Below are 22,743 nucleotides of genomic sequence, written 5' to 3'. Positions count from 1 at the left end.
CTAAATTATCAAACAAAAAAAAAGTGACAAGGTGATTCTTGTGTGTGTTGACTAGCAGTAGTCGGTAGGTGATTAATATTTGAGGTAAAAAATCATGGTGATTAATGCTCGAGACTAAAGATTCTGAGTTTGAATTCACAATAGTCCGATCTTTAAAATCATTTTTATTTAGATGTCTCTCGTTTCAATTCAAGTATGGTGATTAATGCTCGAGACCAAAGATTTTGAGTTTGAATTAACAATAATTCGATTTTTAAAATTATTTTTATTTAGATGTCTCTCGTTTCAATTCAAGTCTCAGGGTATACAAACATGAAAATTGAAGTGCCATTGGGCCTGACAATTTGTGCGCTGAATTTATATTTGCTGGATCTTTTAATTAATACTCTCTCCGTCTCATTCTAATAGGCTTGTTTTCTTTTTTGAAACGTCCCATTAGAATAGACTCGTTTTCCATTTTAAGTAAAAAATATATATTTTATTATTGTGGATCACACTACTTTCCTCTTAAAAAATAAGTTCTTAATCTTCGTGCTCAAAAGAAGTGAGCATATTAGAGTGAGATGGTGGGAATAATAACTAGTATAACCATTCGTGCAATGCACGACATTTTTATAGTTGGCAGTTTAAAACATTCGACTAATATTAAAGAATGAAGCAGCAAACATACATAGTAAACAAAAAAAATTGCTGTCGTTTCTTTCCTTCTATATATGTGTGCTAAGGAAGCATGATAGTTTCATTTGTTAAATTCCTTCAATTCCTATGTTTAGGCTATACAGTGGCAGTAATCCTACTGGCCTAAGCAAGCATGTGGATCAAGATACTTCTCTGATATTCATCATTGGATGTCTATGATTCTTTTTCTCCATTGAATCTTGGCAGCTTCAAGATGTCAAGATTGGTAATGTCTTGTAGTATTCGACAAAAAAACCTTTTGCAAACCTTATTCCTTGTTAGAATAAAGAGCCATCATCCTCATCGCCAGCGAAAAGTTCATCCAACTGTTCGTCTGTCCACTGTGGCAGAGTGGCTGTCGACATTAGAGGCTGCCTTTGCATTTGCACTGGATTGGTCTCTCGACCTTTCTCACCTGTAGTTTCTGCAACAGGGCTGGCCATATTATCAGTGTCCTTGAGGAGGCTACCTTCCAAGTTACCTCCCTTTGTGCCTCTTTTGGTGCCGTTAACAGTCTCCTGTTCGTCTTCAGCAATCCTAGTGTGCTGGCTTAGATTAATGTACCCTCCTCTCTCGGCTGCAGTTACGTTTGAGCTGTCTCTGTTATTGGATTGACTGCTTCCAGCAAAAATGTTCTGCTTCTGGATTACATTATCATTTTGGGAATCCTCAGTTCTTGTGCAGTGTCTCATCTCAGTGTCTTCGCGTACCACCTTTTGCATGGAGGACACCTTCTCCACAGCTCTGGCTTTTCGACTAGATTCTGTGCATCAAGTGTTGGAAAGATTAAAAGGAAGAAAGACCCCTTGAATGTTTAGCTTTCAGTTAGCTTTAAAACAAGTAAATTAAAATTAAATTTCTCCTGCAGACCGATATCAGGATCAGCGTACTGGACTGGCTGAACAGATTTATGAAGTTCTGAAGTGGATCCCTTGTTTCGGCAGAATACCTGCAGATGAAAGCCATGGGAGCAATAAGACAGACAGATCAAATATACATCTAGATATGAATAGATGTAACCTTGAGACTATTAACAGTGTTCATGTTAATGTCCTCTCAAAAGATGCTAAACAAGCATATCAAAATGCTTCAACTATCATACAGATAAGAAGTATATAGTGAGCATACTTCATGACATTAGCATCTAGGATATTGTCAATTTCCAAATTACAGGATCAGACACGCACTCAGGTTTCCCACATCTGTGACAATTCTGTTTGACCAAAACAATCCATTAAATGAACTTTATTATTTTAAGCTGAGGCCAATGCAACGTAGATAAATGTCATGAATTAGTAATCCAAGAAAAGGAAGCTGAATGTTGAAATGAGAAACTGCTTCAGTTGCAGACAACGATCCTAATCCATATAAGTTAATATGGAAAAGGAACTCAAACTAGGGGGAAAATTACCTTCACTAAATTCCTCGTTGTTACATTGAGATAACGTGCTGACCTCACAGGGGCAAAGATGGCAACCTGAGACTACTTCTAGTCAGTCAACGAAACGAAAACCAGCAGTAAAGAAAAATATGATCCTGCTGACATATCCCAAGTAAGGTATAAATAACATTCACACGAACAGGAAACTACAGTCGGACCATACCTTCTGAAGTATTAGAACTGCACCAGTAGTTAACTCCTTGCCAAACTCAGTTTGGGAGAGGACCTTGTGGTGAATACTAGCACCAATTGTACCAGTTGGGTCCTAAGTTTGAAGACCATCAAGTCAGTAACATAAACTACGCGATCTTATTAGTTACTATTATTGTTATTGTTCTTATCCTTAATCCCTATTACCCCTTTTATACCTTCAATGAAACTAACAAACCCCCAAGACCATTAGGAGTGCATGACTTGACAACAGCTACAACCTGACACAAGAATATCAAGCATGTCAAGAATAAATTAAAAGTGTTCCGAGCTCAAACCAAACAAATGGATGCTTTATAGATTAAGCAAATAAGCAAGTATATTTTGTGATCAATTTGTGAGTCGACATTGCTTCCCTTCACTCAGATTATTGAGTTTGAAGCCACATACCATGATTTTGGTCAATCACCACACCAGAAATGTTACATTAACAGAAGAATCGCCTCATGAATTAATCATCTAGACTTACTATTATCCCCAAAATCTCTCTTCAGAACTTATTCAATACCTGATCAACCTTGTCGCCATTGAAACATTTCTTGATAGAGCTGATAGGTGTGCTCGGAATCAGACCATCTGCAGTACCTGAAAGTTAGAAACAACGGTTCTATTACAATCATCAGAATCCATCGCACCTAGAAAAACCAAACAAGCTAAACTGAATAGAAATATTTACATTTGCAAACAATGGACCTAAACTTCTCAACAAAGAATCAATCGGCCAATTAGCGGTAACAAGAGCTAGACAAATCGATGAAATTAGCGTGGACGAAGTCACAATTACCGAGAAACTGGAGGGCAGAAAGCCAAGGATGGCGAGAGAAGTCATCATCGAATTCCGCAGTATCGTCCATGGCCTTCCGTATGTAGTCTTGGGTAGAAAGTAGGCCGTCGTTACCATTATCATGGTCGGAGACATTGTGATTCTCGCGGTCGTGATTTTTGCGGAGCATCGCGGCGTGGACAGCTCCGGCGGGGCCGGGAATAGCGGGGCGGCGCGAGGAGGAAGCTGGTAGTTGCTCGAGCGCTGGCTGCAAAGGAGGGTTGTCGGAGGCGGCAGGAGAGGAGGAACGTCGTCGTTTGCAGGGGCGGAGGAGAGAAGGAAGGTCGGAATCGTCGAGATCTAAAGCTTCCCAGGGCTCCAGCTCCATTTTTGACTATTCAGTATTGGAGGGAAAACTGTACAGTATTATGGATGTGACCAATTCGGATATATGGGTATGGGTTTACGGATACGGTTTCCGGTTCGGGTCGACAACTTCGCAATTCTATAAATAAATCAGGCATTTCAAAATTTTATTGTATTTTTCTCTCTCCCCATAATTTTTCCCTCCAAATTTTTTATCTTATTTTTTCTTTTCTAATTTTTTTATTTTTCAAAAAAGCATTAATTTCGATTCATGAAAGAAATGCTCAATATGAATGTTAAATTAAAGATCATGATAAGATCTTTAATTTGATGATTTAAATGTAAATATTTATCTCAAGGATCATAATGAAAATAAACATATAAATAAAGAAAAACTAAATTTTTTGGACATATGCCCTAAGAGCACTCCCAGCAGATCACCTAAATGCATCACTAACTCTAAATTTAGGCTAAAATAATTGAAAATGAGATAAAAAATGCATCCAGCAGATTCCCTAAATTGAATGAGGCCCACAAAATTTTTTACACTTACCTAGATTCAATCTTAAATTTACACCCACCCTAAATTTATTTTAAGCTTATAATTAGTAGGGCTCACACATAATTATTGTTTTTATGTAGAAAATAAGAGATCTGATGTATGCATTTATAAAATCGAGATCCTAAAATTAAATAGGGAAACTTTAGGGAGAAATATAGGAGCATAATTTTGAGATTTCTGCTAAAGACTAGAGTGGAATTGATGGACTATTTTAGGAGTGAACAATATATATAAATTCTTAAAAGATTTAATAGGACTTACTATAATAATAATAATAATAATAATAATAATAATAATAATAATAATAATAATAATAGAAGGATGTACATGTATTTATGACAAAAAATCCAAACTATTCACATGGTTATAAAGATAAGTTATTAAATCTTTTAAATGTAATTTTTTTTATCTTAAAGATCATGAGGAAATAATCATAAATAAAAAAGATACTTTTTGTATCATACGCCCTAAAGTGGCATTGATGGGCCTACACCAGAATACTCTCTCTTTTTTGTTCCTTTGAGACTTCACAGAATACTAAAATTGAAGAAATGGGTCGTAAAAATGGAAAAAGAGTACAAATAAAGCAGAAGAGCCCATAATCTCCAGGGCAAAATAGATAGATATATAAATAAAGACTAATTATATCTGCACCAACAAAAACCATATACAAAAACAAACCCACTGCACCAGTTAGACAAAACTTTAGCAATACAAGTGTTTTCTTCCCAAAGCTATACTATTTGACATTTTATATACTCCTACATACGAACTATAGGATTGTACACATCATAATTGAGAGTCAGCTACCGTGGAGATACATCTAAACGGATTACCATGATGAGTTCTCATATTCATCGTTGCTGATAATCTCAGATTCACTGGGCGGAACAATCCTTTTCCGCAACAGTGTCTCAATGACCGGGTACTTCCTTTTCCTGCCACCTCTTGGCCTTGACCGGAATTGCAAATCAGATTCTTCGAAATTTCCCTGAACACGACAGGTCATAATCCAGCTATAAGGTATTGTTTCGTATGCTGCTGCAGAAATGCTAACATTGGCTTTGTGATGAAGATTATTGATTGGCTCAAGAAGCAAGAGATCTTACAGGAGTATAGATGTGGCACCCAGTTTGTTCGTGCCTGTTCCTCACATGTTTGAATGCAAATCTCTCGTGACAACCGGGCATGCCACAGACAAATGGTTTTAATTCCAGATGCACAGAATTAATATGTTGATTGAGATTTGATGTCTGTAAAAGAGAAGGGAGTCTGCTGAGAAACTCTCCAACAAGTACGGTGATAGATAATTGCAGTTTACAAAGTCAAATGTCCAAGTGAAACATGCTTAATACTGAAGAAAATTGTTGTGTACAAGATGAGCTTAACGAGGAGGGGTAACATTTCGAGTAAATGGGCTTTGGAAGGGAAGGGGCTTACATTTGAAAATGTTAGCGTGCATCCCTTGAAACTACATTTGATCCTCTCCGAGGAAGGCCCTTCTTCATGCATGCACATGTGACGCTTGATGTTTTTCTTTAGCTGCCTCGTGCCACACTGATCACATGTAATGTGTTGATGGCAAGACCGAATATGCTCCTTAAGGCACTGTTCATTTGAAAAGTATTTCATACAGCCTGAGTCTGCGCAGAATGCCTCCACCGAATCCAGCTTAACTGCATTAAACCAAAACTTAACTAATGAATAACTCGCGTTTCCATTATAATATAACTTGTTTGCACAGGAATCAAAATAAAGTAAATTTACCATGAGAATCCTCATGTTTTTTCAATTTGGAGAGATATTTAAAGACCTTCCCACACCCGTGCTCCGAACATACGTGTTGCTTAACTTCAGCAGAAGCAGATCCATCATGGAACTCCTTGACATGCCTTGTCATATTACCCTGTATTGTAAACGTCACCTTGCAGCCCTCAAAAGTACATTCAAACAATTTCCCTTGATGCTGAAGCATGTGTCTTGTCAAGTGGTCTTTCCTTCTGTAACTGGAGTGGCAGTCATCCACTGAACAAACGAAAGGCCTCTGCAATGAAACACACTTATTATCAGGAGATTATAGTGCAGAACTTTCGTAGGAGCTACTCGTGACCTACCAACACATAACTAAAGAATCCCCAAACCTCAATGAATAGCAAGCGTGACTGAGGCACACTTGATGGAGCTTCTCAGGCGGTCCCCCGCCTGGTACTGATCCATTCAAGGTAACATTTGCTGCCTCTCGCATTTTGGAGTTCTTTTATTTGGGATCCAATGCTTCACGCCCAGCAATATATCATGTCAATGTTGTTCAGCCATACTTCAATCTGCAAAAGGTTATTTGTTTAATGGCCCAGATACACAGAAACACATATACAAACCAAACCATTCTCCGCAAAACCAACCATTTACGATTGCACATAAATGAAAAATAGAGACGATTCTTGAATCCTGAATCCTGAATCCAGTAACATACTCGATACAGTTTTTTTTTTTTTTTAAAGAGAGGAGAATGGGATCAGACTGACGTGCAAATATGATATGTTCAGCAGAGCAACAGATTTTCACCGAGCCTCTGAAAATAGCGATATATCGATTCGCATCATTTCCCAAACTCAATCTCAAAATTATAACAAAAAAATAGAAAACTGCTAATATGAATTACATACTCGATACAGTAACATACTCGATATTGAACTTTAAGCCGAACGAAGCAATTAATTAACTTGCAACACTCTTTTATCAAAACATAATTCAGGCGACCATGCGAACAAAATGCCAGATCATATTTAATATGGAAAGCAAAATTCACATGCTGAAAGCCATGCATAAAGTAAACAATCAATCAACCAGTTGCTCCGAGTAAACACTCAATCTTAATTCTCGACCAATAACGAATTCAAAAACACAATAAATAATACACGAGGTGAAGTTATACTGGAATGAAACAATTATACGCATAACTCAATCGGAAACACTGACCTCGAGAGAATGGCTCTGCATATGCTGCTTCAGATGGGCAGGCTTCCGAAAGCTCGCGCCACATTCTTCGCACAAATTCAGTTTCTCGCCATGCTCCTTTTCTTCATTCAGCTCATTCTCCTCAATTTCTTCCTGCAATTCACAAAATGGTCAAAATCCCTCGTCAATTAACAGAATTCGACAGTAAACCGCATAACAAAAGAAGAAAATTCAGAACACAATCCGCAACGCCACCACCCTAATTCAGAGCATAATCAAACACACACCTCATGGTGAGTACGGATGTGAGCGGCGATTAGGACTTTCTTCGATCGGCAAATTCCACAGAACTCACAGTAATATCTCCTGATGTCTCGGAAAATCGAATCTCGCGCCTTCTCTACTTCCTCCGCCGCCATTGCGATACGTATATGGAAATACAGTATAGGTGTGTAGATGATGAGAAGGTCGAAAACTGGAGGCGCGTAGGCTGCGACTGAGCTAAGAGGAGATACAGTGTCAGTGGTTAGGGCTGAATATATAAGAAAAATGGAGGGGCAATTTTGATAATTCTTTTTTAGTCATTCGAACCCTCAAATACTGTATTATTATGCTTCCCCCCCCCCTCTAAAATCCCGAATTTATAAATTAGACCCTCAGATACTGGAAAACACAGAGCACCCTGGCGGGAACTAAACCAAAAATCACTATAAACCCTACTCTCTCTCTCTCTCTCTCTCAGTTACGCCAACTCCACACCTCCAGACACGATGCCTTCTTTCCCTCAGCCAGGCACGGTCACCATTTGCGAAATCAACAGAGAACTAGGTAACAGTTTCTCATCGGAAACCCCTTTTTACCTCATTTCGGTTCCTCATTTGTCCTTAAATTTTGCTTAATTTCCACGCAGTTACGGCAGACCACCTCGGCGATGATCAAGCGAAGGATACTTACGCTAAAATCCTCGTACTCCACTCTAATCGTTCTTACTTTTTTGTTGTCGTAAAGTAGTGTTTTTTGGGGCTGTGATATTTGTTTGTTAAATAATTTGATGTGTACGGCTCATTGATTGGTACAATTGCAGGGGACTGTATTCAGTCCGATCCCTTTCGAATCAGACAGCTTATTAGGGACGGGGACTGAGCAGGAATCAGTTGAACGGAGGAAGGGTAGTTTAGATATTCTATCTGCGGCACTAGAGGCTCTGTTGAGTGGCTCCCTCAGGCCTCTTTTGCAGCCTGCCGATGTAATTATCATCCTTGACTTGCATTTTGTTGTGCATACATCTGCTTGCTATCCGGTTCTAATGTTTTTAGTGTTTGTTTTGAGATTGCATGCTATAGCTCTTTGTAGTTATTGAGAGGAGGGCAATGGTTAGATGCAAGAAGTATTAATGTATCTGCTATCTATGATTGTTTGCAGGTAAAACTTTTAAATGGTATTGATCTTCACAGTGTAAGTTGGCACGACCACAAACAGATTTTAGCATTTGTTTCTGCACCGCATCAGGTGACGATTTGTGACTACAATGATTCCGGTAAATGCCATGAAATTTCTTGATGGTGATTTTTGGTTACCCCTCTGGTGCTTCAAGATTGTTGATGCACTTTGATCCTATCATAAATGATGTATTTCCTCTTTACTTTTGTCGACAATCAGATGGAAAGTCTCCTTGCATCTTGTCCCATGAGTCCCAAAAAGATGTAAAGATTCTTGAGTGGAGACCAAATGGAGGGAAAACTCTTTCTGTTGCATGCAAGTTAGTCCCACAAAAGAATCTGTTTAATGTATATCTGTTTATTTCTTTGAACTTTGTTTTTAGTTAAAATCTTATTGTGGTTTATGATAGGGGTGGCATTTGCATCTGGGCTGCTTCTTCTCCTGGTAATATTCCACCCGTGAGATCTGGGGTGACTTCGAACCCACTTTCAAGGGGCTCTGTGACACGATGGACTCTGGTGGATTTCCTTCAGAGTTCTGATTCTGAACAGATTACTGCACTTTCATGGAGTCCTGATGGAAGATATCCATATGAACTGTATATACTTATATTTTCTGTTGTACTCAAAGACCTGTTATATTCTTATTTTATAGTTGTTCCACTAGCAGTCTATTTGTTGGCTGAAATTTCAGTTTGTGACTCATTTTGACCCATCAAAGACTTTGTGTAGGATTAGTTGAACCTTTTTTGTCTGTCATTCTATCTTCTCAAGGGAAAAGATTATGTGAATCCAACATTCTGTATTTTCCTTGACTTGGTTTTACATATTTAGCTTCAGCTTCATATGAGAGTTCATCTTTCACCATTTGGGATGTTTCACAAGGTATGTGTCTCCTTATCAATCTCTATTACAAAACAATTTGCAAAATGCAAAACATTCAAAAGCATCATATAGCCACTCTTATAAACTTCATGCATGCTATGTTATATTCTTCTTCTTATGTCGGATCTATTCTTTTAATGACAGGGCTGGGCACTCCTATTCGAAGGGGCCTAGGAGGCATATCATTGTTAAAGTGGTCTCCCTCGGGAGATTATTTCTTTTCTGCAAAATTGTACTGTATATTACCATTTGCCATCTAAATTGATTTGCATCTTATTACTTTCTGAGAATACACATTATGGAATCATTAAATAACCATTTAGAGTGGCCTTTTATGATGCAGTGATGGAACGTTTTATCTCTGGGAGACAAGCACATGGACATCGGAACCATGGTCCTCAAAGAATGGGTTTGTCACGGTTCGTGGATAACCTGTTTTCTAAAGTAGTGATAACTTATCAGTTTTATCTATACATAGAATTCACGGTTTAGTGTAAAAATGATAAACTGCGCAGCTTCTGTCTGCCCCCACCTCCACTTTGCCCTCCTCTTAAGCATCATTTTCTTTTATGGAAAGCCTTGTACTCAGGTGACTATGTTCAAAGTCTGGGCTCATGAAAAGAGTTATTTACACGCTCTAGATTAGAAAATTTCAGATGAATATAGTGTTTTGGTTTTAGTTTTAGTTTTCAGCTGACAAACAAAAATAAAAATGACTGTGTTGCCTTGGGCCGCTTTTCTGCATCTATGCTTTTATGTGATTAATTAAGATAATGGAGCAGTGCACCTACATATACATTATTTTGTCTTGTTTATGATCTTAATTACTCATATTTCTTTTTGCTGGAAAATTTTGGCTTGTAAATTATTGTCTGATTCTTCATCTAATTGTTGATGATAGGGAGCAACATGGGATCCAGATGGCTGTATGGTACTTCTTTCTTTTTCGGAGTTGTCATCATTAGGTTCCATTCACTTTACATCCAAACCTCCATCGCTAGGTATGTAACATATCCTGCTTTTGTTCTGTTTTGTTAATGTTTGTCCTATTATTCTGATTGAATAAAATTCACGGGTATGTGGCTTTTCAATTACATATCAGCACCAGATAATGGGTGTTTCGTTCTCCCTCTTTTCTTTTTTGTCTAAAGGTTCATGGTTCTGTGCATTGGTAACATTGAGTACCTAACAAATGTTTTTAGATAAGGTGTCTCATACATATCTGTGATTATGTGATGTTACCATCTCTAAGATAAATTAATAATAAACTTTGGCATAAAATTTATTATTTTGAGTTTCACCAATGCAAACAGATATTATGAATGAGCTTCCAGAATGCTCTCTGTTCCTCAATCTGAAGATTCTTTTTTATAATATTATAAATCTTTGGACATTTTTCTGACAGCCACGCAAATGTGGTCTCTTGGTTTCTTGTTGGGTAGCTTCTCTAACTTTCCAAGATATATTTTGGAGATGACATTTTTATCATATTTGATTGAATGTCTTCAAATTTTTTGAAATGGTATTTGTTTGAGTATATTACTTTTTTCTGAGAGTTTGACTTTTAACCTCATGTTGATCTTCAGATGCACATCTTATACCAGTTGAATTGCCAGAGATAAAATTGTTGACCGACAGGTAGAGAAATCTTTTAACTTAGCTGTAAGATGTACTTAGCATATTCTCTGGTTATATTTGTACTGAGATATTGCTTCAAGGAATTTGGCTTTATATTTGTACATGTATACTTGAAGCCTGAAGGTCATGCAGTCACTATATTTGACTGATTGTTTACTAACTTTATATCATTATTCTGCAGCCAGGTCATTGAGAAGATAGCATGGGATGCTTCAGGAGAGAGATTGGCGGTGTCATATAAAGATGGTGATGAGCAATACAAAGGTCTCGTTGCTGTATTTGATGTTAAAAGAAATCCCTTAATTTCAACATCGTTGGTGTAAGTGGAAATCTTTGGGTTTGATGACAGTCTTATCTCTTTTATAGTTCCCTTTTCAGTATATATTTATGTATATTTTCTTCATTACTCATAAAACCAAAATTTTGAACACACATGTTATGGTGGCTGCAATAGTTTTCTGTTTCAAACTTTCTTGATGCATGTGTTTTGTTCCTAAACATATTCTTTTTGTGTATTTTGGCTAATCCAGTGGATTCATCCGAGGTCCTGCTGACAATCCGAAGCCAGTAGCATTTTCATTCCACGACAAATTTAAACAAGGGCCATTGCTTTCTGTGGTTTGTCATTTGCCTTCACCTTCATCTTTTTCTGCATGTAACGTGTTATACGGTATTGGGCTGTTTTTAGATTGCATCGCATAAGGTTTATGTGAATGTATTACAGGAGAACCAAACTGCATGATATATGTTCTGAAAGTGTATATTAAAGCTGAATTTGATCTTGAACCTATACAATACAGTGTTGCTTTTATTCCGGTGACGGTATAGCTACATTTTCTTAATTCCATCACATGAAACCATCTCAATTCACTATATTTATTTTGCAGTGCTGGAGCAGTGGATTTTGCTGCACCTACCCTCTCATATTCCGTTCAAATATTCTACCATAGTTAAGGTATGAGTTTATACTAATTTCCAGCTGTAGTATTTCTGCTTCTCTTGAAAAGATGGTAGGTGTACGAATTCTTTTGCTATTGCAAAGTCGAAATCTGATTCATCAATCTCTTCAACTTTTGATCCAAACTGTATAGACGAACCAGAGAAGTCAAAATGTAAATTACCAGAACTGAGTGGCTGTGCCCAAGCAAAATTACGGTTAGTATAGCTATTCAAAATTGATGATTTTGTTGCTCCAGTTTTTCCTGTAGAAGTTCTGAAGTTTGGCTTCTGATTTCAGGTTATGCAGAGATTTTTGTCTTTTGAAGTCTTGTCGATAATCTGCATGCAGCGATCTTGTGAGTTCGTCGCCAAGGAACTGAAATGTAGCAGTCTATGAACTTGATAGAACATATTTACAGTTTTCTTTATTTTCTGATACACTATTAATGGAAAAAAAAAAAAAACTCCCTTTAAGTGTACTAAGTTTTTGTCAACTGAGATCATCTACACTCTGAATTTGTACAAAACTTAGTAATTTGTTGTAATTCCTCTTTTGTGCGCTTTGCTACATTCAGTAATCAGGTAAGAAATTACTGCTATATAGGAAATAAAATTGATTCCTTTTTCCAGATATTCATAGACTTCTTTGTAATTTATACTCTCAAATAATTCGTGATACTATTATATTGAATGCTACAAGTTACAGTGATGCATGTGCACCAATAGATCCTGCAACCTGAATAACATTTGATTTTAGCTGCAAATCAATTGAAATTAAAGAAGATGGAGGTATAATAACTCTCATTTTGTTGCTAGCATTTTTTAGTGCTTTTACAACTGGAGCAACCTGCAAAAATAAGAGAACACTTGTTACTGGCAATAACTATCATTATTAAAATCAGTTTAAAAAATACTACTCCCTCCGTTCTAACGAAAGCGATGCGCTTCTTTTCGACACGAGATTTAAGGAGAATAAGATTGTAGGGTAAAAGTGTGTGGGGCTACATTGTTTGTGGTGTAAAATTATTACCAAAAAAGAAATATGCACCGCTTTGGTTGGGACGGAGGGAGCCGTATATATTATCGAATGGAATCATAATAAAAAAAAATTACCTTTTTGGGCTCATTGAAGGAATTTTCATCCTTGACATTAGTGGATGTTAGTGTAGTCAATGTAGACCCTGCTGCTTCTATAGAATTAATGTCCAATCCTTCAACAGAAAGATCCAGATTCACTGTGTTGCCTCCAAAGTTGACAACCTGCACAACAAAGTCTCACGAGATGAGAAACATCATTTACTCAATTTGGAGTGTGGGGAAACTGGTCTCACCTTCACTCTGATGTAGCTTCTGCTGCTGTCTGCATCAGTCCAAGAAATGGCGGACGCGGTGAGGGAGGAGGAAGGCGATTGCAGCGTGGAATCAAGAAGGGTGGCGCCGTTTGAGTCCTTGAACAAGAGCTGCATCCAGTAGGTAGGCGTGCCGTACACTTTTGAAGAGTCGAAAACTATTGCATCTGGATTGAACCTCTGATTGTTTTCATTCACAAACAAAGGCGCACTGCTCGCCATCTCAACAGCGTCGCTGCAAGAAAATGAATCAGACCAGCAGAGGCAGACGAAGAAGAGGTGCGTGGTTACCTGTTTCTCTCTAGGCCTATAAGGAAACCGGCCTCAGCTAGTGCTTTCAGCAGATTTCCCCTGCCAGCTTCGCCTCCTGTCACAGCGTACTCGCTCACAAAAGCCTGAAATATGGCCGGGAACACGGGTGAGAAACCTCTGCAGACGAGGAAATAGACAGCGAAGAGACTCCTCAAAACACCTTTGGTCCATTTCTTGAGGTGTGATCAAAGTTGTGAGCCATTGAAAACATGGAGTTTGCATTCGTGTAGACCTTCACCATGGCCAAAAGGAAAGAAGAAGAAAAAAAATCAAGATTATTGTATTGTGCAAAGATTATTATGCAGCGATTGAATTTTTTCTTACATGATAATCATACAAATCTGCTGGATGATCCAACACTGCAGCTGAAGCATCACAGTTTGTGATGATCTTGATATCTGGATAGGCCCCTTTTATTGCATTGTAAAACTTCATGTAGTTCCCTAACACGTTGCAACGACGTAATAAGAGTCTAAACGTAATGATGCACGAAGGCGAGTTAGAGTTCAAGCAGGCACACCGCGATAATTCTTTTTCCAACAGTCCTGATTCCCAGCAGCAACATACTGCAGATCAAAAGGCTCAAGATGGCCCATGGCTGCCCGGGCAGACCCCATTGTGGAAGACGCGTCTCCTCTAGCAAACTCAATCGCGTCAAGAGTGTCCTGCACCAGCAGCAATGCATAACTTGTCGACCTAGAAGACTTGAAACGACGTTTGTTTGGTACACTTACTTGTACAAAGGGCAGAATGAGTGAAGTGTCAACTTGATCATTCCTGCTGATTCCTATGTTGACTACCCAAACAGGCAACGCGCCTAAATCCTCTGCAAGCTGCAGACTTTCCACTTACATCAGAAGTTCATCAAATGAGAGAGAGAGAGAGAGAGGAAGTACTTGTAAGTACTCAAAATAACCAAGCCCATCATCAATCCAGTACTGCCAAACATCGTTGAATCGACCCGGTCTCTCTTCCCATGAACCTATAGTTTCTCTCCATCTAAATGCATTCATCAGTCTGTCTCCTTCGACAAACGAGCCGCCTTTCAAGAAAACACACCAAACTCACATTCTCTTGTAGCTGAATTCCATGAAAGAATGGGAATAGGACATCTGTTACACATCAAGTACCTGGAAATCTGATAAATCCCGGCTTCAAAGCAGCAAGCATGTCGAAAAGATCTTGTCGAAATCCATGTCCCTGCAAATGGGAGTTAGGAACAAGTACAACAATCTCAGTCACAACAAACTTCACTATTTCCTTCAACTAAAAGTTAGAGAAAGAAATGTGAAATCACACACACATTGTGAGTGTCCAAAGGTAGTGCTGAGACTTGATCAAGCCATATTGTAGACCTTTTTGATGTTGTCAGCTGCAATCTTGAGTTAGCATCTGATCCATATGCTTCCAACACCATCTCCACCTTCTTCCAATTTTCAACGCCGTCATCCCTGCACGAGCAGCTCAGAGCTCGAGATACTAAAAATCAGCAGAAAATAAAATAAAAAAATCAGTTGGTCTTTCTCACTTTATATCAGATGTGGCTAGCTTCTGCTGCTTTGAGCCAATGAATGACACAGACATTTCAACCGGTTGCAACGAACGGATAAAGAACACCACTCTATAACTCTTTCCTTGCTCAATATTCTGCAAGAAAACATAAAGAGGAGATCAGACATTAGTATAACATGTCACAATTTTTATCAGAGAAAGTTTGCTGATAGCTTTGATGCAAAGATTCAATAACAAGATAAATGTTTTTCATACCATGCCCCAATATCCCGGATTGTAGACTCCGACTCCTCCTGCTGGACAGATATTTTCACCATCAATGTCACAGAGCACCTCCATTTGAAGAGCAACCTTATTTCTGTCGAAGCAGGATGATCTGTCCGTAGATACTAGAATCGACGTTTCATTGCCAATGATGGTCCATGGACTAATGTTTGATGGAGTATTCGGACCTCCAGCTTCAAAACCTGCAAATGTACATCACATCAGTTTCTGTCACCATAGAATCTTGCCCTCTCTCTCTGTCTCTCTCACTTTCTTCATTAGGATCAACTGACCTCGGTTACTGACAAGCTCTGCCCACAGCCCTCCGGCCCCCGAATGGTTGATCTCCTACACAACATCCTCAAACAGTTAAAACTAAAGACTTCCCATTCATTCACAACAGCTCATTTTCTAATGACTTGGTGCACTAATACACATTTGCATGAACATAAAAGATCGATTCTGTTCCATTAAGGCATGTTGAGTATTTCACTGAGCATAGATAGCAAAAATAAAGCCTTTGTTGAAATACAGTGCAAAAACTGACCTCAAACGATATTCCAAACATACTCTGAGAAATCTTCTTCGCGGGATACTGAGAAGCATTTAGAGACAACGATGCTGTCTGCGTTGCATCGGTTACAGCTCCATTAGGCTGGAGGTAGTGGATGGTGATGATCATGAGAGAGAAAGCCAGTACTACACAAGCTGCATATTTTGGCTCCATGTCTCTTGCTCGATGGATTCTGTGGCTTATCCCTGCACGAGGCTATGCAAAAATCGACTAAATTTACAAGAAAACAAGGACTTTTTCTGTTGAATAAAAGCAGAAGCAATCAAAACAGAATAACTACCTAGGACACACCATTTCATCATCAAAAACAGACAGTCTTAGACAACATATCATATCCCCACTGAGACAAGAGTCGAAAACAGTTACAGTAATAATTTGTTATTATTACTTTTTTTTTTTTTATCATTTTCATAACCAAAGTTTCGTGTAAGAGATCATACATGTTCAATTGTTCATAACAATGAGCGTTGACTTTTTCAGTGTGAAAAATGTGTATCAAGAATCAAGAATCTGAACAGAAAAGCCCAAGATAAGCAAAACGTAAGATTTTTTTTGCTTCATAAGATGAGATTACTCCAAATTTACCTGATCATCCAGAAAAATTAAATCTTGATTTGTGGGCTATTTTCATGGAGTAGAAAACTGTATCAAAGTAAGATGAGATTACTCCAAATTACCTGATCATCCAGAAAAATTAAATCTTTATTTGTGGGTTCTGTTCATGGAGTAGAAAACTGTATCAAAGTTGGAATGTCATTTCGGTTATAACTGTTTCCTCAGATATTTCAGTGTCTTCTAGTGTGTGTTTTGATTGTTAAGAATATAAATAATGGCAGCTTGATCTTAGTTATCTTTGCTTGAAGCAGCAGTAGTTTGGAAACAATTCCTTTGAAGTTTCATTCTGGGCCCACTTATCGTTTTGTTCCAACAGTGATGACTATTTCTTGGCCCCACACAATATATCCACATTTATTATATGTTTATGATCTTAAAGTATTTATCAATATAATAGTATGACTGACTGGGATAGAAATTATGTGTTTTGTAATCTGCAAGAATTTTTCCAATATCATTTTACATATATGTTTTTTTTCAAATTGCAAGGTGATAATATGAATTTAATCTATGTATGAATGTATCTATTACTTTATCCCTGCTGACAAAAATATATTATAATTTGATATTTTTCCCCCTTCATAAAAATATATCATACTCCCTCCGTCCCTAAAATAACTTCCTCTTTTTCCATTTTGGGACGTCCCCCAAATAACTTCCTCTTTCTTTCTTTCCATTTTTGGAAACCTACCCCACCACTAATAATACTTTATTTATTCTTACTTTTCACTTTTCACCACTCCCAATACTAATTATAACACTTTTCACAACTTCCAATAATAATTATATCACTTTTTCTCCATTATCAATACACTTTACAACTTTTTATTAAAACCCGTGTCGTCCCCAAAGAGGAAGTCATTTCAGGGACGGAGGGAGTAACTTTTTTTTTGTCATTCATAAAACCACTATTATTTAATTTGTTAGGCCCTTTCTTTCACCAACCCTCTCTATTTTTTTAGTTTGTAATCAGGAGTAAAATATACACCAGCGCTATGTTATAACAAGTTGAAATATTTATTACTATTATTATTATTATAAACATTCCGTGCAACGTTAACTTCTACATGTCTGGTCTTATAGGGCGTTGGGATTCAAATATTCTTTCGAAAGGAAAAAATTCAGTCTTGGCTCCCAACCTCGACAACTCGACTCTTTTTCGACTTTGATAGTCCATCCTTGGTTCCCAGCCTCGATGATTCAGCTTAAAGACAAAGACTAATGTAATAAAGGCTTAGACTAATGTAATATGGGCTTAGGCCCAACTACTTGAATTAATGGGCTTTAGGATCAAGTGAGTCAAGTTTACTTTGATACTTCATTATTAAATTATTAAATTACTTTAATGTAATAGGAGTTTCATTATTAAATTAGGGATTTCTCTTTCATTTCCTCATCACGTAAATTGTAAACTCTTCAAATATAGTGAAAACCCTAAAAACTCACCCGTGGATGTAGATCTTCATGATCGAATAATGTAAATTTTCGTGTCTTTCATCGTTTTGTTTAGGATGATAATTTTTGTTTCACCAAATGGTGATGATTTTTATGTAGTAGATAAAGAATTCCATCAAAATTCAAAATGAGTAGTTAAAATTGAATTAAAAATATTTTTTTTATAAATAAGATATGTTTTGTAAGGATAAAAGATAAGAAAAAAAAGAGATGGGGACCATGGGGTCATGTCTTAAAATAACAAAAATACCATACTTTTCATGGATGGATATATATTTTATAATTTTTTTTTTGATTTGATGGGCTAACTCAAAAATCGAAAATCCATGATTAGGATTAAATTAATTTTTTTTAGTACGATATAAAATTTCTGAATAACTCAAACTCAAATAAATCCAAAATAAATTTTTTTAGTACGATATAAAATTTCTGAATAACTCAAACTCAAATAAATCCAAAATAAAGTGAATTAGTTCAAAATCGAGTAGAAGACTGATTCGATTAACATCTATAATCACTAGAAATAGTTCTAAATTCGTATTAAAAAAAAAAAAAAAATTGCCGGAGCACACAGACACTGACCCGCAAAACGCATTCATCACTTTCTAAATAGAAAAAGGGAAAATAGAAAAACACACTGAAAAAAAGTTACTCTCCATCTCTGAGGTAATTTCTCCCTTTCAAGATCTCTTCCTTGTTTGTTTTTTAACCGAAGAATCTGATCTAGGGTTTGGTTAAAACACATCAAAATCGTTTTATTTTTTCGAATCGGAAGTGTTCTTTCGCACTTCAATTTTTCTTTTCTTTTTCTTTTCTTCTGTAAGTTTTTGTTCCATTCGCAGATGTCAAAGTTTAGCTTTTTAATCTTGTATTAGGCATAAAGACCACATTTTTGCAGCTGTGCATGTTCATTGGTGCGTTGATACTCCAAATTTGCTAATTTTGTTTAATGGGTTTTCAAGGGTTTATGCAAATTTAGGGATTTACTGTTCATTCCGACAAAGATTTGATTTTTTCAAGTCTAATTTCTGATTAAATGCTTATGCATGCAGGACGCCGGCCCTTGCTGTAGTGAATTTCTGTAGTGGTAGCCATTCTGAGACATGGTTTATTTATGGAAATAGATTTGCTGATTTTATTTCTTGTTAGTTTCGGATTTGGCATAATCTGTGTGTTGGAGAATGGCTTGTGCTAAATTATAGAGCATTAGGTATTGAATAGTTCATGATTTTTGAGTTAATTATAAGTTGTAGCTGAAAGTTTAGCATTGTGGTTAGATGGAGCAAGGTTTGAACTCTGATCCAAATGCCCCTCCTGGGCCAATTGATAAGTCCAGAGTGTATGATGTGAAGCCTTTAAGAAGCCTGGTCCCAGTTTTCCCGAACCCCCCGGGCATGTCTTCTGTTTCAACCCCGAATCCGTCTCCTTTTGTGTGTGTTCCACCTTCTGGCCCTTTCCCGGCTGGAGTCCAACCATTTTACCCGTTTATGGTTTCAAAAGATTCTCAGCCCACCCCAACTGGTGGTGTTGCTCGAAACCAGACAGGTTTTGATAGCAGTATACCAGCTCCGGTTCCATTGAACTCGTTTAGGACCCCCACTCCACAGGCGAATGGGGAGAGTAGTCGGGCTAAGAGGGCTTCCAAGACTCGTGGTTCAGCATCCATAGTTATAGAGGATGATGGATATAGTGATTCACATAATCAAAGTGACCAGTATATGAGTGGATTTAGCATGCATGCCGCTGATGCAGATGATGCTAGCAATTCAGGGAAACGAACAAGGGGTCGGCCGAAGAGGAGAGCAGCTGGGAATGGGACTGGGAATGGGGTTGGGATTGTTGAACTTGAATCACTCGCTGATAGCATCTTCACCTTGTTTAAGGTTAAAGAGATGGATGACTTCAGAAGATCTAGTGGTGACAAGGATACGACTGCAACCGTGCTCTTGGTCTATGATTTGATCAGGAGAAGGCTTACTCAACTCGAAGAAGCAAGGGATAATGCTCCCGGAGTTGCCCGACGTCCAGACCTCAAAGCTTCCAATCTTATGATGACCAAAGGGGTGCGGACAAACAACTCGAAGAGGATTGGCCATGTGCCCGGGGTTGATGTCGGAGATATCTTTTTCTTCAGAATGGAGCTCTGCTTGGTGGGCTTACATGCTCCGAGCATGGCCGGGATAGATTATATGAGCGTTAAGGTCACCGTAAATGAAGAGCCTGTGGCCGTCAGCATAGTTGCCTCTGGAGGCTACGATGATGATGATGGGGATGATACTAATGTGTTGATCTACAGTGGTCAGGGTGGAGTGCAGAGGCGAGACGGCCAAATGTTCGATCAGAAACTTGAGAGGGGAAATCTTGCCCTAGAAAAGAGTCTGCATCGTGGTAATGAGGTAAGAGTTGCAAGGGGTATCAAGGATATTTCTAATGCACCCGGTAAGATTTATGTGTACGACGGTGTTTACAAGATTCACGAGTCGTGGGCAGAAAAGAATAAGTCTGGTTGCAACGTGTTCAAGTATAAGTTGATAAGGCAACCGGGGCAGCTGGAAGCTTTCTCACTATGGAAATCAATTCAGCAGTGGAGGGATGGGACTTCTGCTCGACCCGGCCTTATTATCCCAGACCTAACTTCGGGTGCTGAGACTCAGCCGGTGGCTCTTGTGAACGATGTTGATGGGGAGAAAGGACCTGCTCATTTCTCCTACATCGCTAGTCTCAAATACTCTCAACCGTTTCCGGCTTCCAAGCAGTTTTCGGGTTGTCCTTGCTTAGGTGGATGCCAACCAGGCGATAGCAGTTGTCCCTGTATCCAGAAAAACGACGGCTTGCTCCCCTATTCGTCTACAGGAGTTCTCTTAACTACTAAACCAGTGATACATGAATGTGGGCAGACTTGTCAGTCTCCTCCAAACTGTCGAAATCGTATATCTCAGGCAGGTGTAAAATTCCGTCTGGAGGTTTTCAAGACGAAGAACCGGGGTTGGGGGCTTAGGTCGTGGGACCCTATTCGTTCGGGGAGTTTTATCTGCGAGTATGCTGGGGACATCGTCAAGACCACTGCAGGCGACTTTGAGAATGCAAATGATGACGGTTACATCTTTGATGCTGGTCGCTACTATGAGCCGCTGGGACGCGTTCACGACTTCAATAGCTCCAAGAAGGCCCCGTTCCCTCTTGTTATAAGTGCTAAGAACAACGGGAACGTGTCCCGTTTCATGAACCATAGTTGCTCTGCGAATGTGTTCTGGCAGCCCGTTCTGCGCGAAAGTAACAATGGGGTTTGTCTCCACATTGCTTTCTTCGCCATGCGACACATTCCTCCGATGCAGGAGCTGGTGTACGACTATGGGATACCCGCGAAAGCAGACAGGGGGAAGAAGAAGTGCTTGTGTGGATCAGTCAAGTGCAGAGGCTACTTCTATTGACAACCGATGAATTTCTCAGTGCTTGATGCTTCCAAATAAAGGTGAGCTGCTGTCTATTCTTCGTAATCACCCTTAGTTAATGCATTTAATTCGTTACTCGTTACCTCTATGCTGTTGTGGCTTTTCTGTATGCGCTTTCCATCGTCTCTGTGTGCTTAAAACGGGTGTCGGGCCACTCCTTAGTTTCTTTCAGATGACTCTTTAATGCCGATGCTTATGCCTCATAGATACACACAGCCTTAAACAAGCTAGATAACACATGTTCTCAAATCTTGAGGTTGTGATTTGTCTTTTCTCCATTAGATACGAGCAACGTATTCTCCAATCTCTTGACATGTACGCGTCTTTCAATTTTCCAGATCTTCTGCCCCAAAACCGCGTATTTCCCTTGCTCGTTTGGGGAGCTGAGCACATTGCTCAGTGATGATGAATCATTCTTTAGACTAATCTAGTTTATGGCTGTGATGGTTTACAGGTTACTGTGTAAGCTTGCAAAATTTTGCAATGTAGTTGGAAGAAGATGAGAGGAAGGAGGTGGCCTCTCAAGTTGTTGTAGTTGTAAAATCTGTCTATTTTGCTATGTGCTACTGTGGTAGGATTGTGTAGTTTGAACTCAGAGTTCTTGAACATTAGCTCTGTTTCATCATTTTTCTGGCTACCCTTAAATTAGAATTGTTATTATGTTCCTCAGGTTTCTCAAGGATTAATCGGTATTAGTTTTTGACTTTTTGGTGTTCTTGTGGGATGTTAATCGACATTTAAATATTTGTATGTTTTGGTGTTTGCAGCATTTAGGATAGCAGCTAGGAGGGTGTAGACAAAATATTGATTTTCTTAGAAACGTAGTATTTAATTTAAATAATAAAATATTCATGTAAAAATAGATGAACTGTAATACTCCCTCCGTTCCTGTTTTGTTTCTTTTCAGCACAGAGATTAAGAAACTTGTTTTTTTAGTGTGAAAGTGTGTAAAGGTATGTGAGGACATATTGTTTGTAGTGTAGAATCATTATCAAAAATAGAAACAAGATTATTATAGTGGGACGTTCAGAAAAGAAAATAGTACTATTAGAGTGGGACGTAAGAAGTATAATTTTGAAGACTTTTATAGGCAAAAGGATTAATATATACTGTATATTTATATAGAAAGATAAATGATTTAGTGAGAATTGTCAAATGTGATGAGAAATAAGAATAAATTTGATACGTGAGATGTTCAAAATTCTATGATTGATATTTATTTGGAGTGACGAAAATTTCAAGCAAATTATTTGATATTTATGTTCTCTAATAATCTATTAGTGATTCTATCATGGTAAGAATTATTCAAGCCACTACTTCAAAGAGTTATT

The 22,743-nt window shown here is 38.2% G+C and overlaps 5 protein-coding genes and 1 non-coding gene across 12 annotated transcripts; 2 read left to right on the top strand and 4 right to left on the bottom strand.

Moving 5' to 3' along the window:
* Positions 1 to 618: 618 nt before the first annotated feature.
* Positions 619 to 3,617, bottom strand: LOC130987761 (uncharacterized). Its single transcript, XM_057911420.1, has 7 exons — positions 3,114 to 3,617; positions 2,838 to 2,914; positions 2,488 to 2,550; positions 2,283 to 2,384; positions 2,090 to 2,155; positions 1,549 to 1,627; positions 619 to 1,441 (listed from the first exon to the last, which is right to left on the bottom strand). Exons 1-7 carry the CDS (start codon positions 3,478 to 3,480, stop codon positions 957 to 959), a joined length of 1,239 nt encoding a protein of 412 aa, XP_057767403.1. The 5' UTR covers positions 3,481 to 3,617; the 3' UTR covers positions 619 to 956.
* A 1,025-nt stretch (positions 3,618 to 4,642) lies between these two features.
* Positions 4,643 to 7,538, bottom strand: LOC130987759 (transcription factor IIIA-like; the record flags this gene model as incomplete). Its single annotated transcript, XM_057911418.1, has 6 exons — positions 4,643 to 5,011; positions 5,130 to 5,273; positions 5,461 to 5,696; positions 5,788 to 6,064; positions 7,000 to 7,131; positions 7,266 to 7,538. Coding segments are annotated over 6 exons (1,221 nt in total), but the record flags the coding sequence as incomplete, so codon positions are not given.
* LOC130991069 (small nucleolar RNA Z122) lies at positions 6,529 to 6,631 on the bottom strand. Its single transcript, XR_009091033.1, has one exon. It is a non-coding gene; the product is annotated as a small nucleolar RNA Z122 (small nucleolar RNA).
* Positions 7,539 to 7,649: 111 nt separating the features above from the next.
* Positions 7,650 to 12,512, top strand: LOC130987760 (aladin). Its single transcript, XM_057911419.1, has 15 exons — positions 7,650 to 7,806; positions 7,889 to 7,944; positions 8,063 to 8,224; positions 8,401 to 8,515; positions 8,638 to 8,737; positions 8,828 to 9,001; positions 9,244 to 9,302; positions 9,447 to 9,534; positions 9,646 to 9,721; positions 10,204 to 10,303; positions 10,889 to 10,940; positions 11,122 to 11,259; positions 11,471 to 11,558; positions 11,828 to 12,095; positions 12,178 to 12,512. Exons 1-14 carry the CDS (start codon positions 7,749 to 7,751, stop codon positions 11,888 to 11,890), a joined length of 1,329 nt encoding a protein of 442 aa, XP_057767402.1. The 5' UTR covers positions 7,650 to 7,748; the 3' UTR covers positions 11,891 to 12,095; positions 12,178 to 12,512.
* LOC130987757 (alpha-L-arabinofuranosidase 1-like) lies at positions 12,481 to 16,771 on the bottom strand. 6 transcript variants are annotated; one of them, XM_057911414.1, is made up of 17 exons: positions 16,476 to 16,739; positions 16,331 to 16,400; positions 15,864 to 16,085; positions 15,610 to 15,664; positions 15,308 to 15,519; positions 15,069 to 15,187; positions 14,844 to 14,991; positions 14,671 to 14,740; positions 14,437 to 14,582; positions 14,275 to 14,373; positions 14,061 to 14,205; positions 13,865 to 13,983; positions 13,701 to 13,772; positions 13,520 to 13,623; positions 13,211 to 13,463; positions 12,993 to 13,139; positions 12,481 to 12,726 (listed from the first exon to the last, which is right to left on the bottom strand). In XM_057911414.1, exons 3-17 carry the CDS (start codon positions 16,041 to 16,043, stop codon positions 12,580 to 12,582), a joined length of 2,016 nt encoding a protein of 671 aa, XP_057767397.1. In that variant the 5' UTR covers positions 16,044 to 16,085; positions 16,331 to 16,400; positions 16,476 to 16,739; the 3' UTR covers positions 12,481 to 12,579. The 6 variants fall into 6 exon arrangements, with proteins under 6 accessions (XP_057767397.1, XP_057767400.1, XP_057767398.1 ...); XM_057911417.1 differs by having other exon boundaries at positions 16,568 to 16,739; XM_057911415.1 differs by lacking the exon at positions 16,331 to 16,400 and having other exon boundaries at positions 16,568 to 16,771.
* A 1,759-nt stretch (positions 16,772 to 18,530) lies between these two features.
* LOC130987756 (histone-lysine N-methyltransferase, H3 lysine-9 specific SUVH1-like) lies at positions 18,531 to 22,077 on the top strand. Of its 2 annotated transcripts, XM_057911411.1 has the most exons (4): positions 18,531 to 18,626; positions 19,013 to 19,047; positions 19,238 to 21,432; positions 21,867 to 22,077. In XM_057911411.1, exon 3 carries the CDS (start codon positions 19,238 to 19,240, stop codon positions 21,389 to 21,391), a length of 2,154 nt encoding a protein of 717 aa, XP_057767394.1. In that variant the 5' UTR covers positions 18,531 to 18,626; positions 19,013 to 19,047; the 3' UTR covers positions 21,392 to 21,432; positions 21,867 to 22,077. The 2 variants fall into 2 exon arrangements, with proteins under 2 accessions (XP_057767394.1, XP_057767393.1); XM_057911410.1 differs by having other exon boundaries at positions 18,538 to 18,874; positions 19,013 to 21,432.
* Positions 22,078 to 22,743: the final 666 nt, after the last annotated feature.

The sequence above is a fragment of the Salvia miltiorrhiza genome, chromosome 6 (assembly GCF_028751815.1).
Source record: "Salvia miltiorrhiza cultivar Shanhuang (shh) chromosome 6, IMPLAD_Smil_shh, whole genome shotgun sequence".
NCBI classification, from domain to species: Eukaryota; Viridiplantae; Streptophyta; class Magnoliopsida; order Lamiales; family Lamiaceae; genus Salvia; species Salvia miltiorrhiza.
Note: the sequence above shows the minus strand (reverse complement) of the source record. Positions and strands in the feature narration are given on the sequence as shown.

Bases quoted from the DNA above. Each gene is read 5' to 3' on its own strand.
- LOC130987761 (XM_057911420.1), bottom strand. From the start codon at position 3,480: ATGGAGCTGGAGCCCTGGGAAGCTTTAGATCTCGACGATTCCGACCTT. The intron at 2,551-2,837 runs GTATTGAATAAG...TTCTTGTGTCAG, and splicing joins ATGGCGACAAGGTTGATCAG to GTTGTAGCTGTTGTCAAGTC. The intron at 2,385-2,487 runs GTATAAAAGGGG...CTTCAAACTTAG, and splicing joins GTTTGTTAGTTTCATTGAAG to GACCCAACTGGTACAATTGG.
- LOC130987760 (XM_057911419.1), top strand. From the start codon at position 7,749: ATGCCTTCTTTCCCTCAGCCAGGCACGGTCACCATTTGCGAAATCAAC. The intron at 7,807-7,888 runs GTAACAGTTTCT...ATTTCCACGCAG, and splicing joins CGAAATCAACAGAGAACTAG to TTACGGCAGACCACCTCGGC. The intron at 8,516-8,637 runs GTAAATGCCATG...GTCGACAATCAG, and splicing joins TTGTGACTACAATGATTCCG to ATGGAAAGTCTCCTTGCATC.
- LOC130987757 (XM_057911415.1), bottom strand. From the start codon at position 16,043: ATGGAGCCAAAATATGCAGCTTGTGTAGTACTGGCTTTCTCTCTCATG. The intron at 14,583-14,670 runs GTACTTGATGTG...TTTTCTTGAAAG, and splicing joins GGGATTTATCAGATTTCCAG to GCGGCTCGTTTGTCGAAGGA. The intron at 12,727-12,992 runs GTAATTTTTTTT...TTATTTTTGCAG, and splicing joins CCTTCAATGAGCCCAAAAAG to GTTGCTCCAGTTGTAAAAGC.
- LOC130987756 (XM_057911411.1), top strand. From the start codon at position 19,238: ATGGAGCAAGGTTTGAACTCTGATCCAAATGCCCCTCCTGGGCCAATT.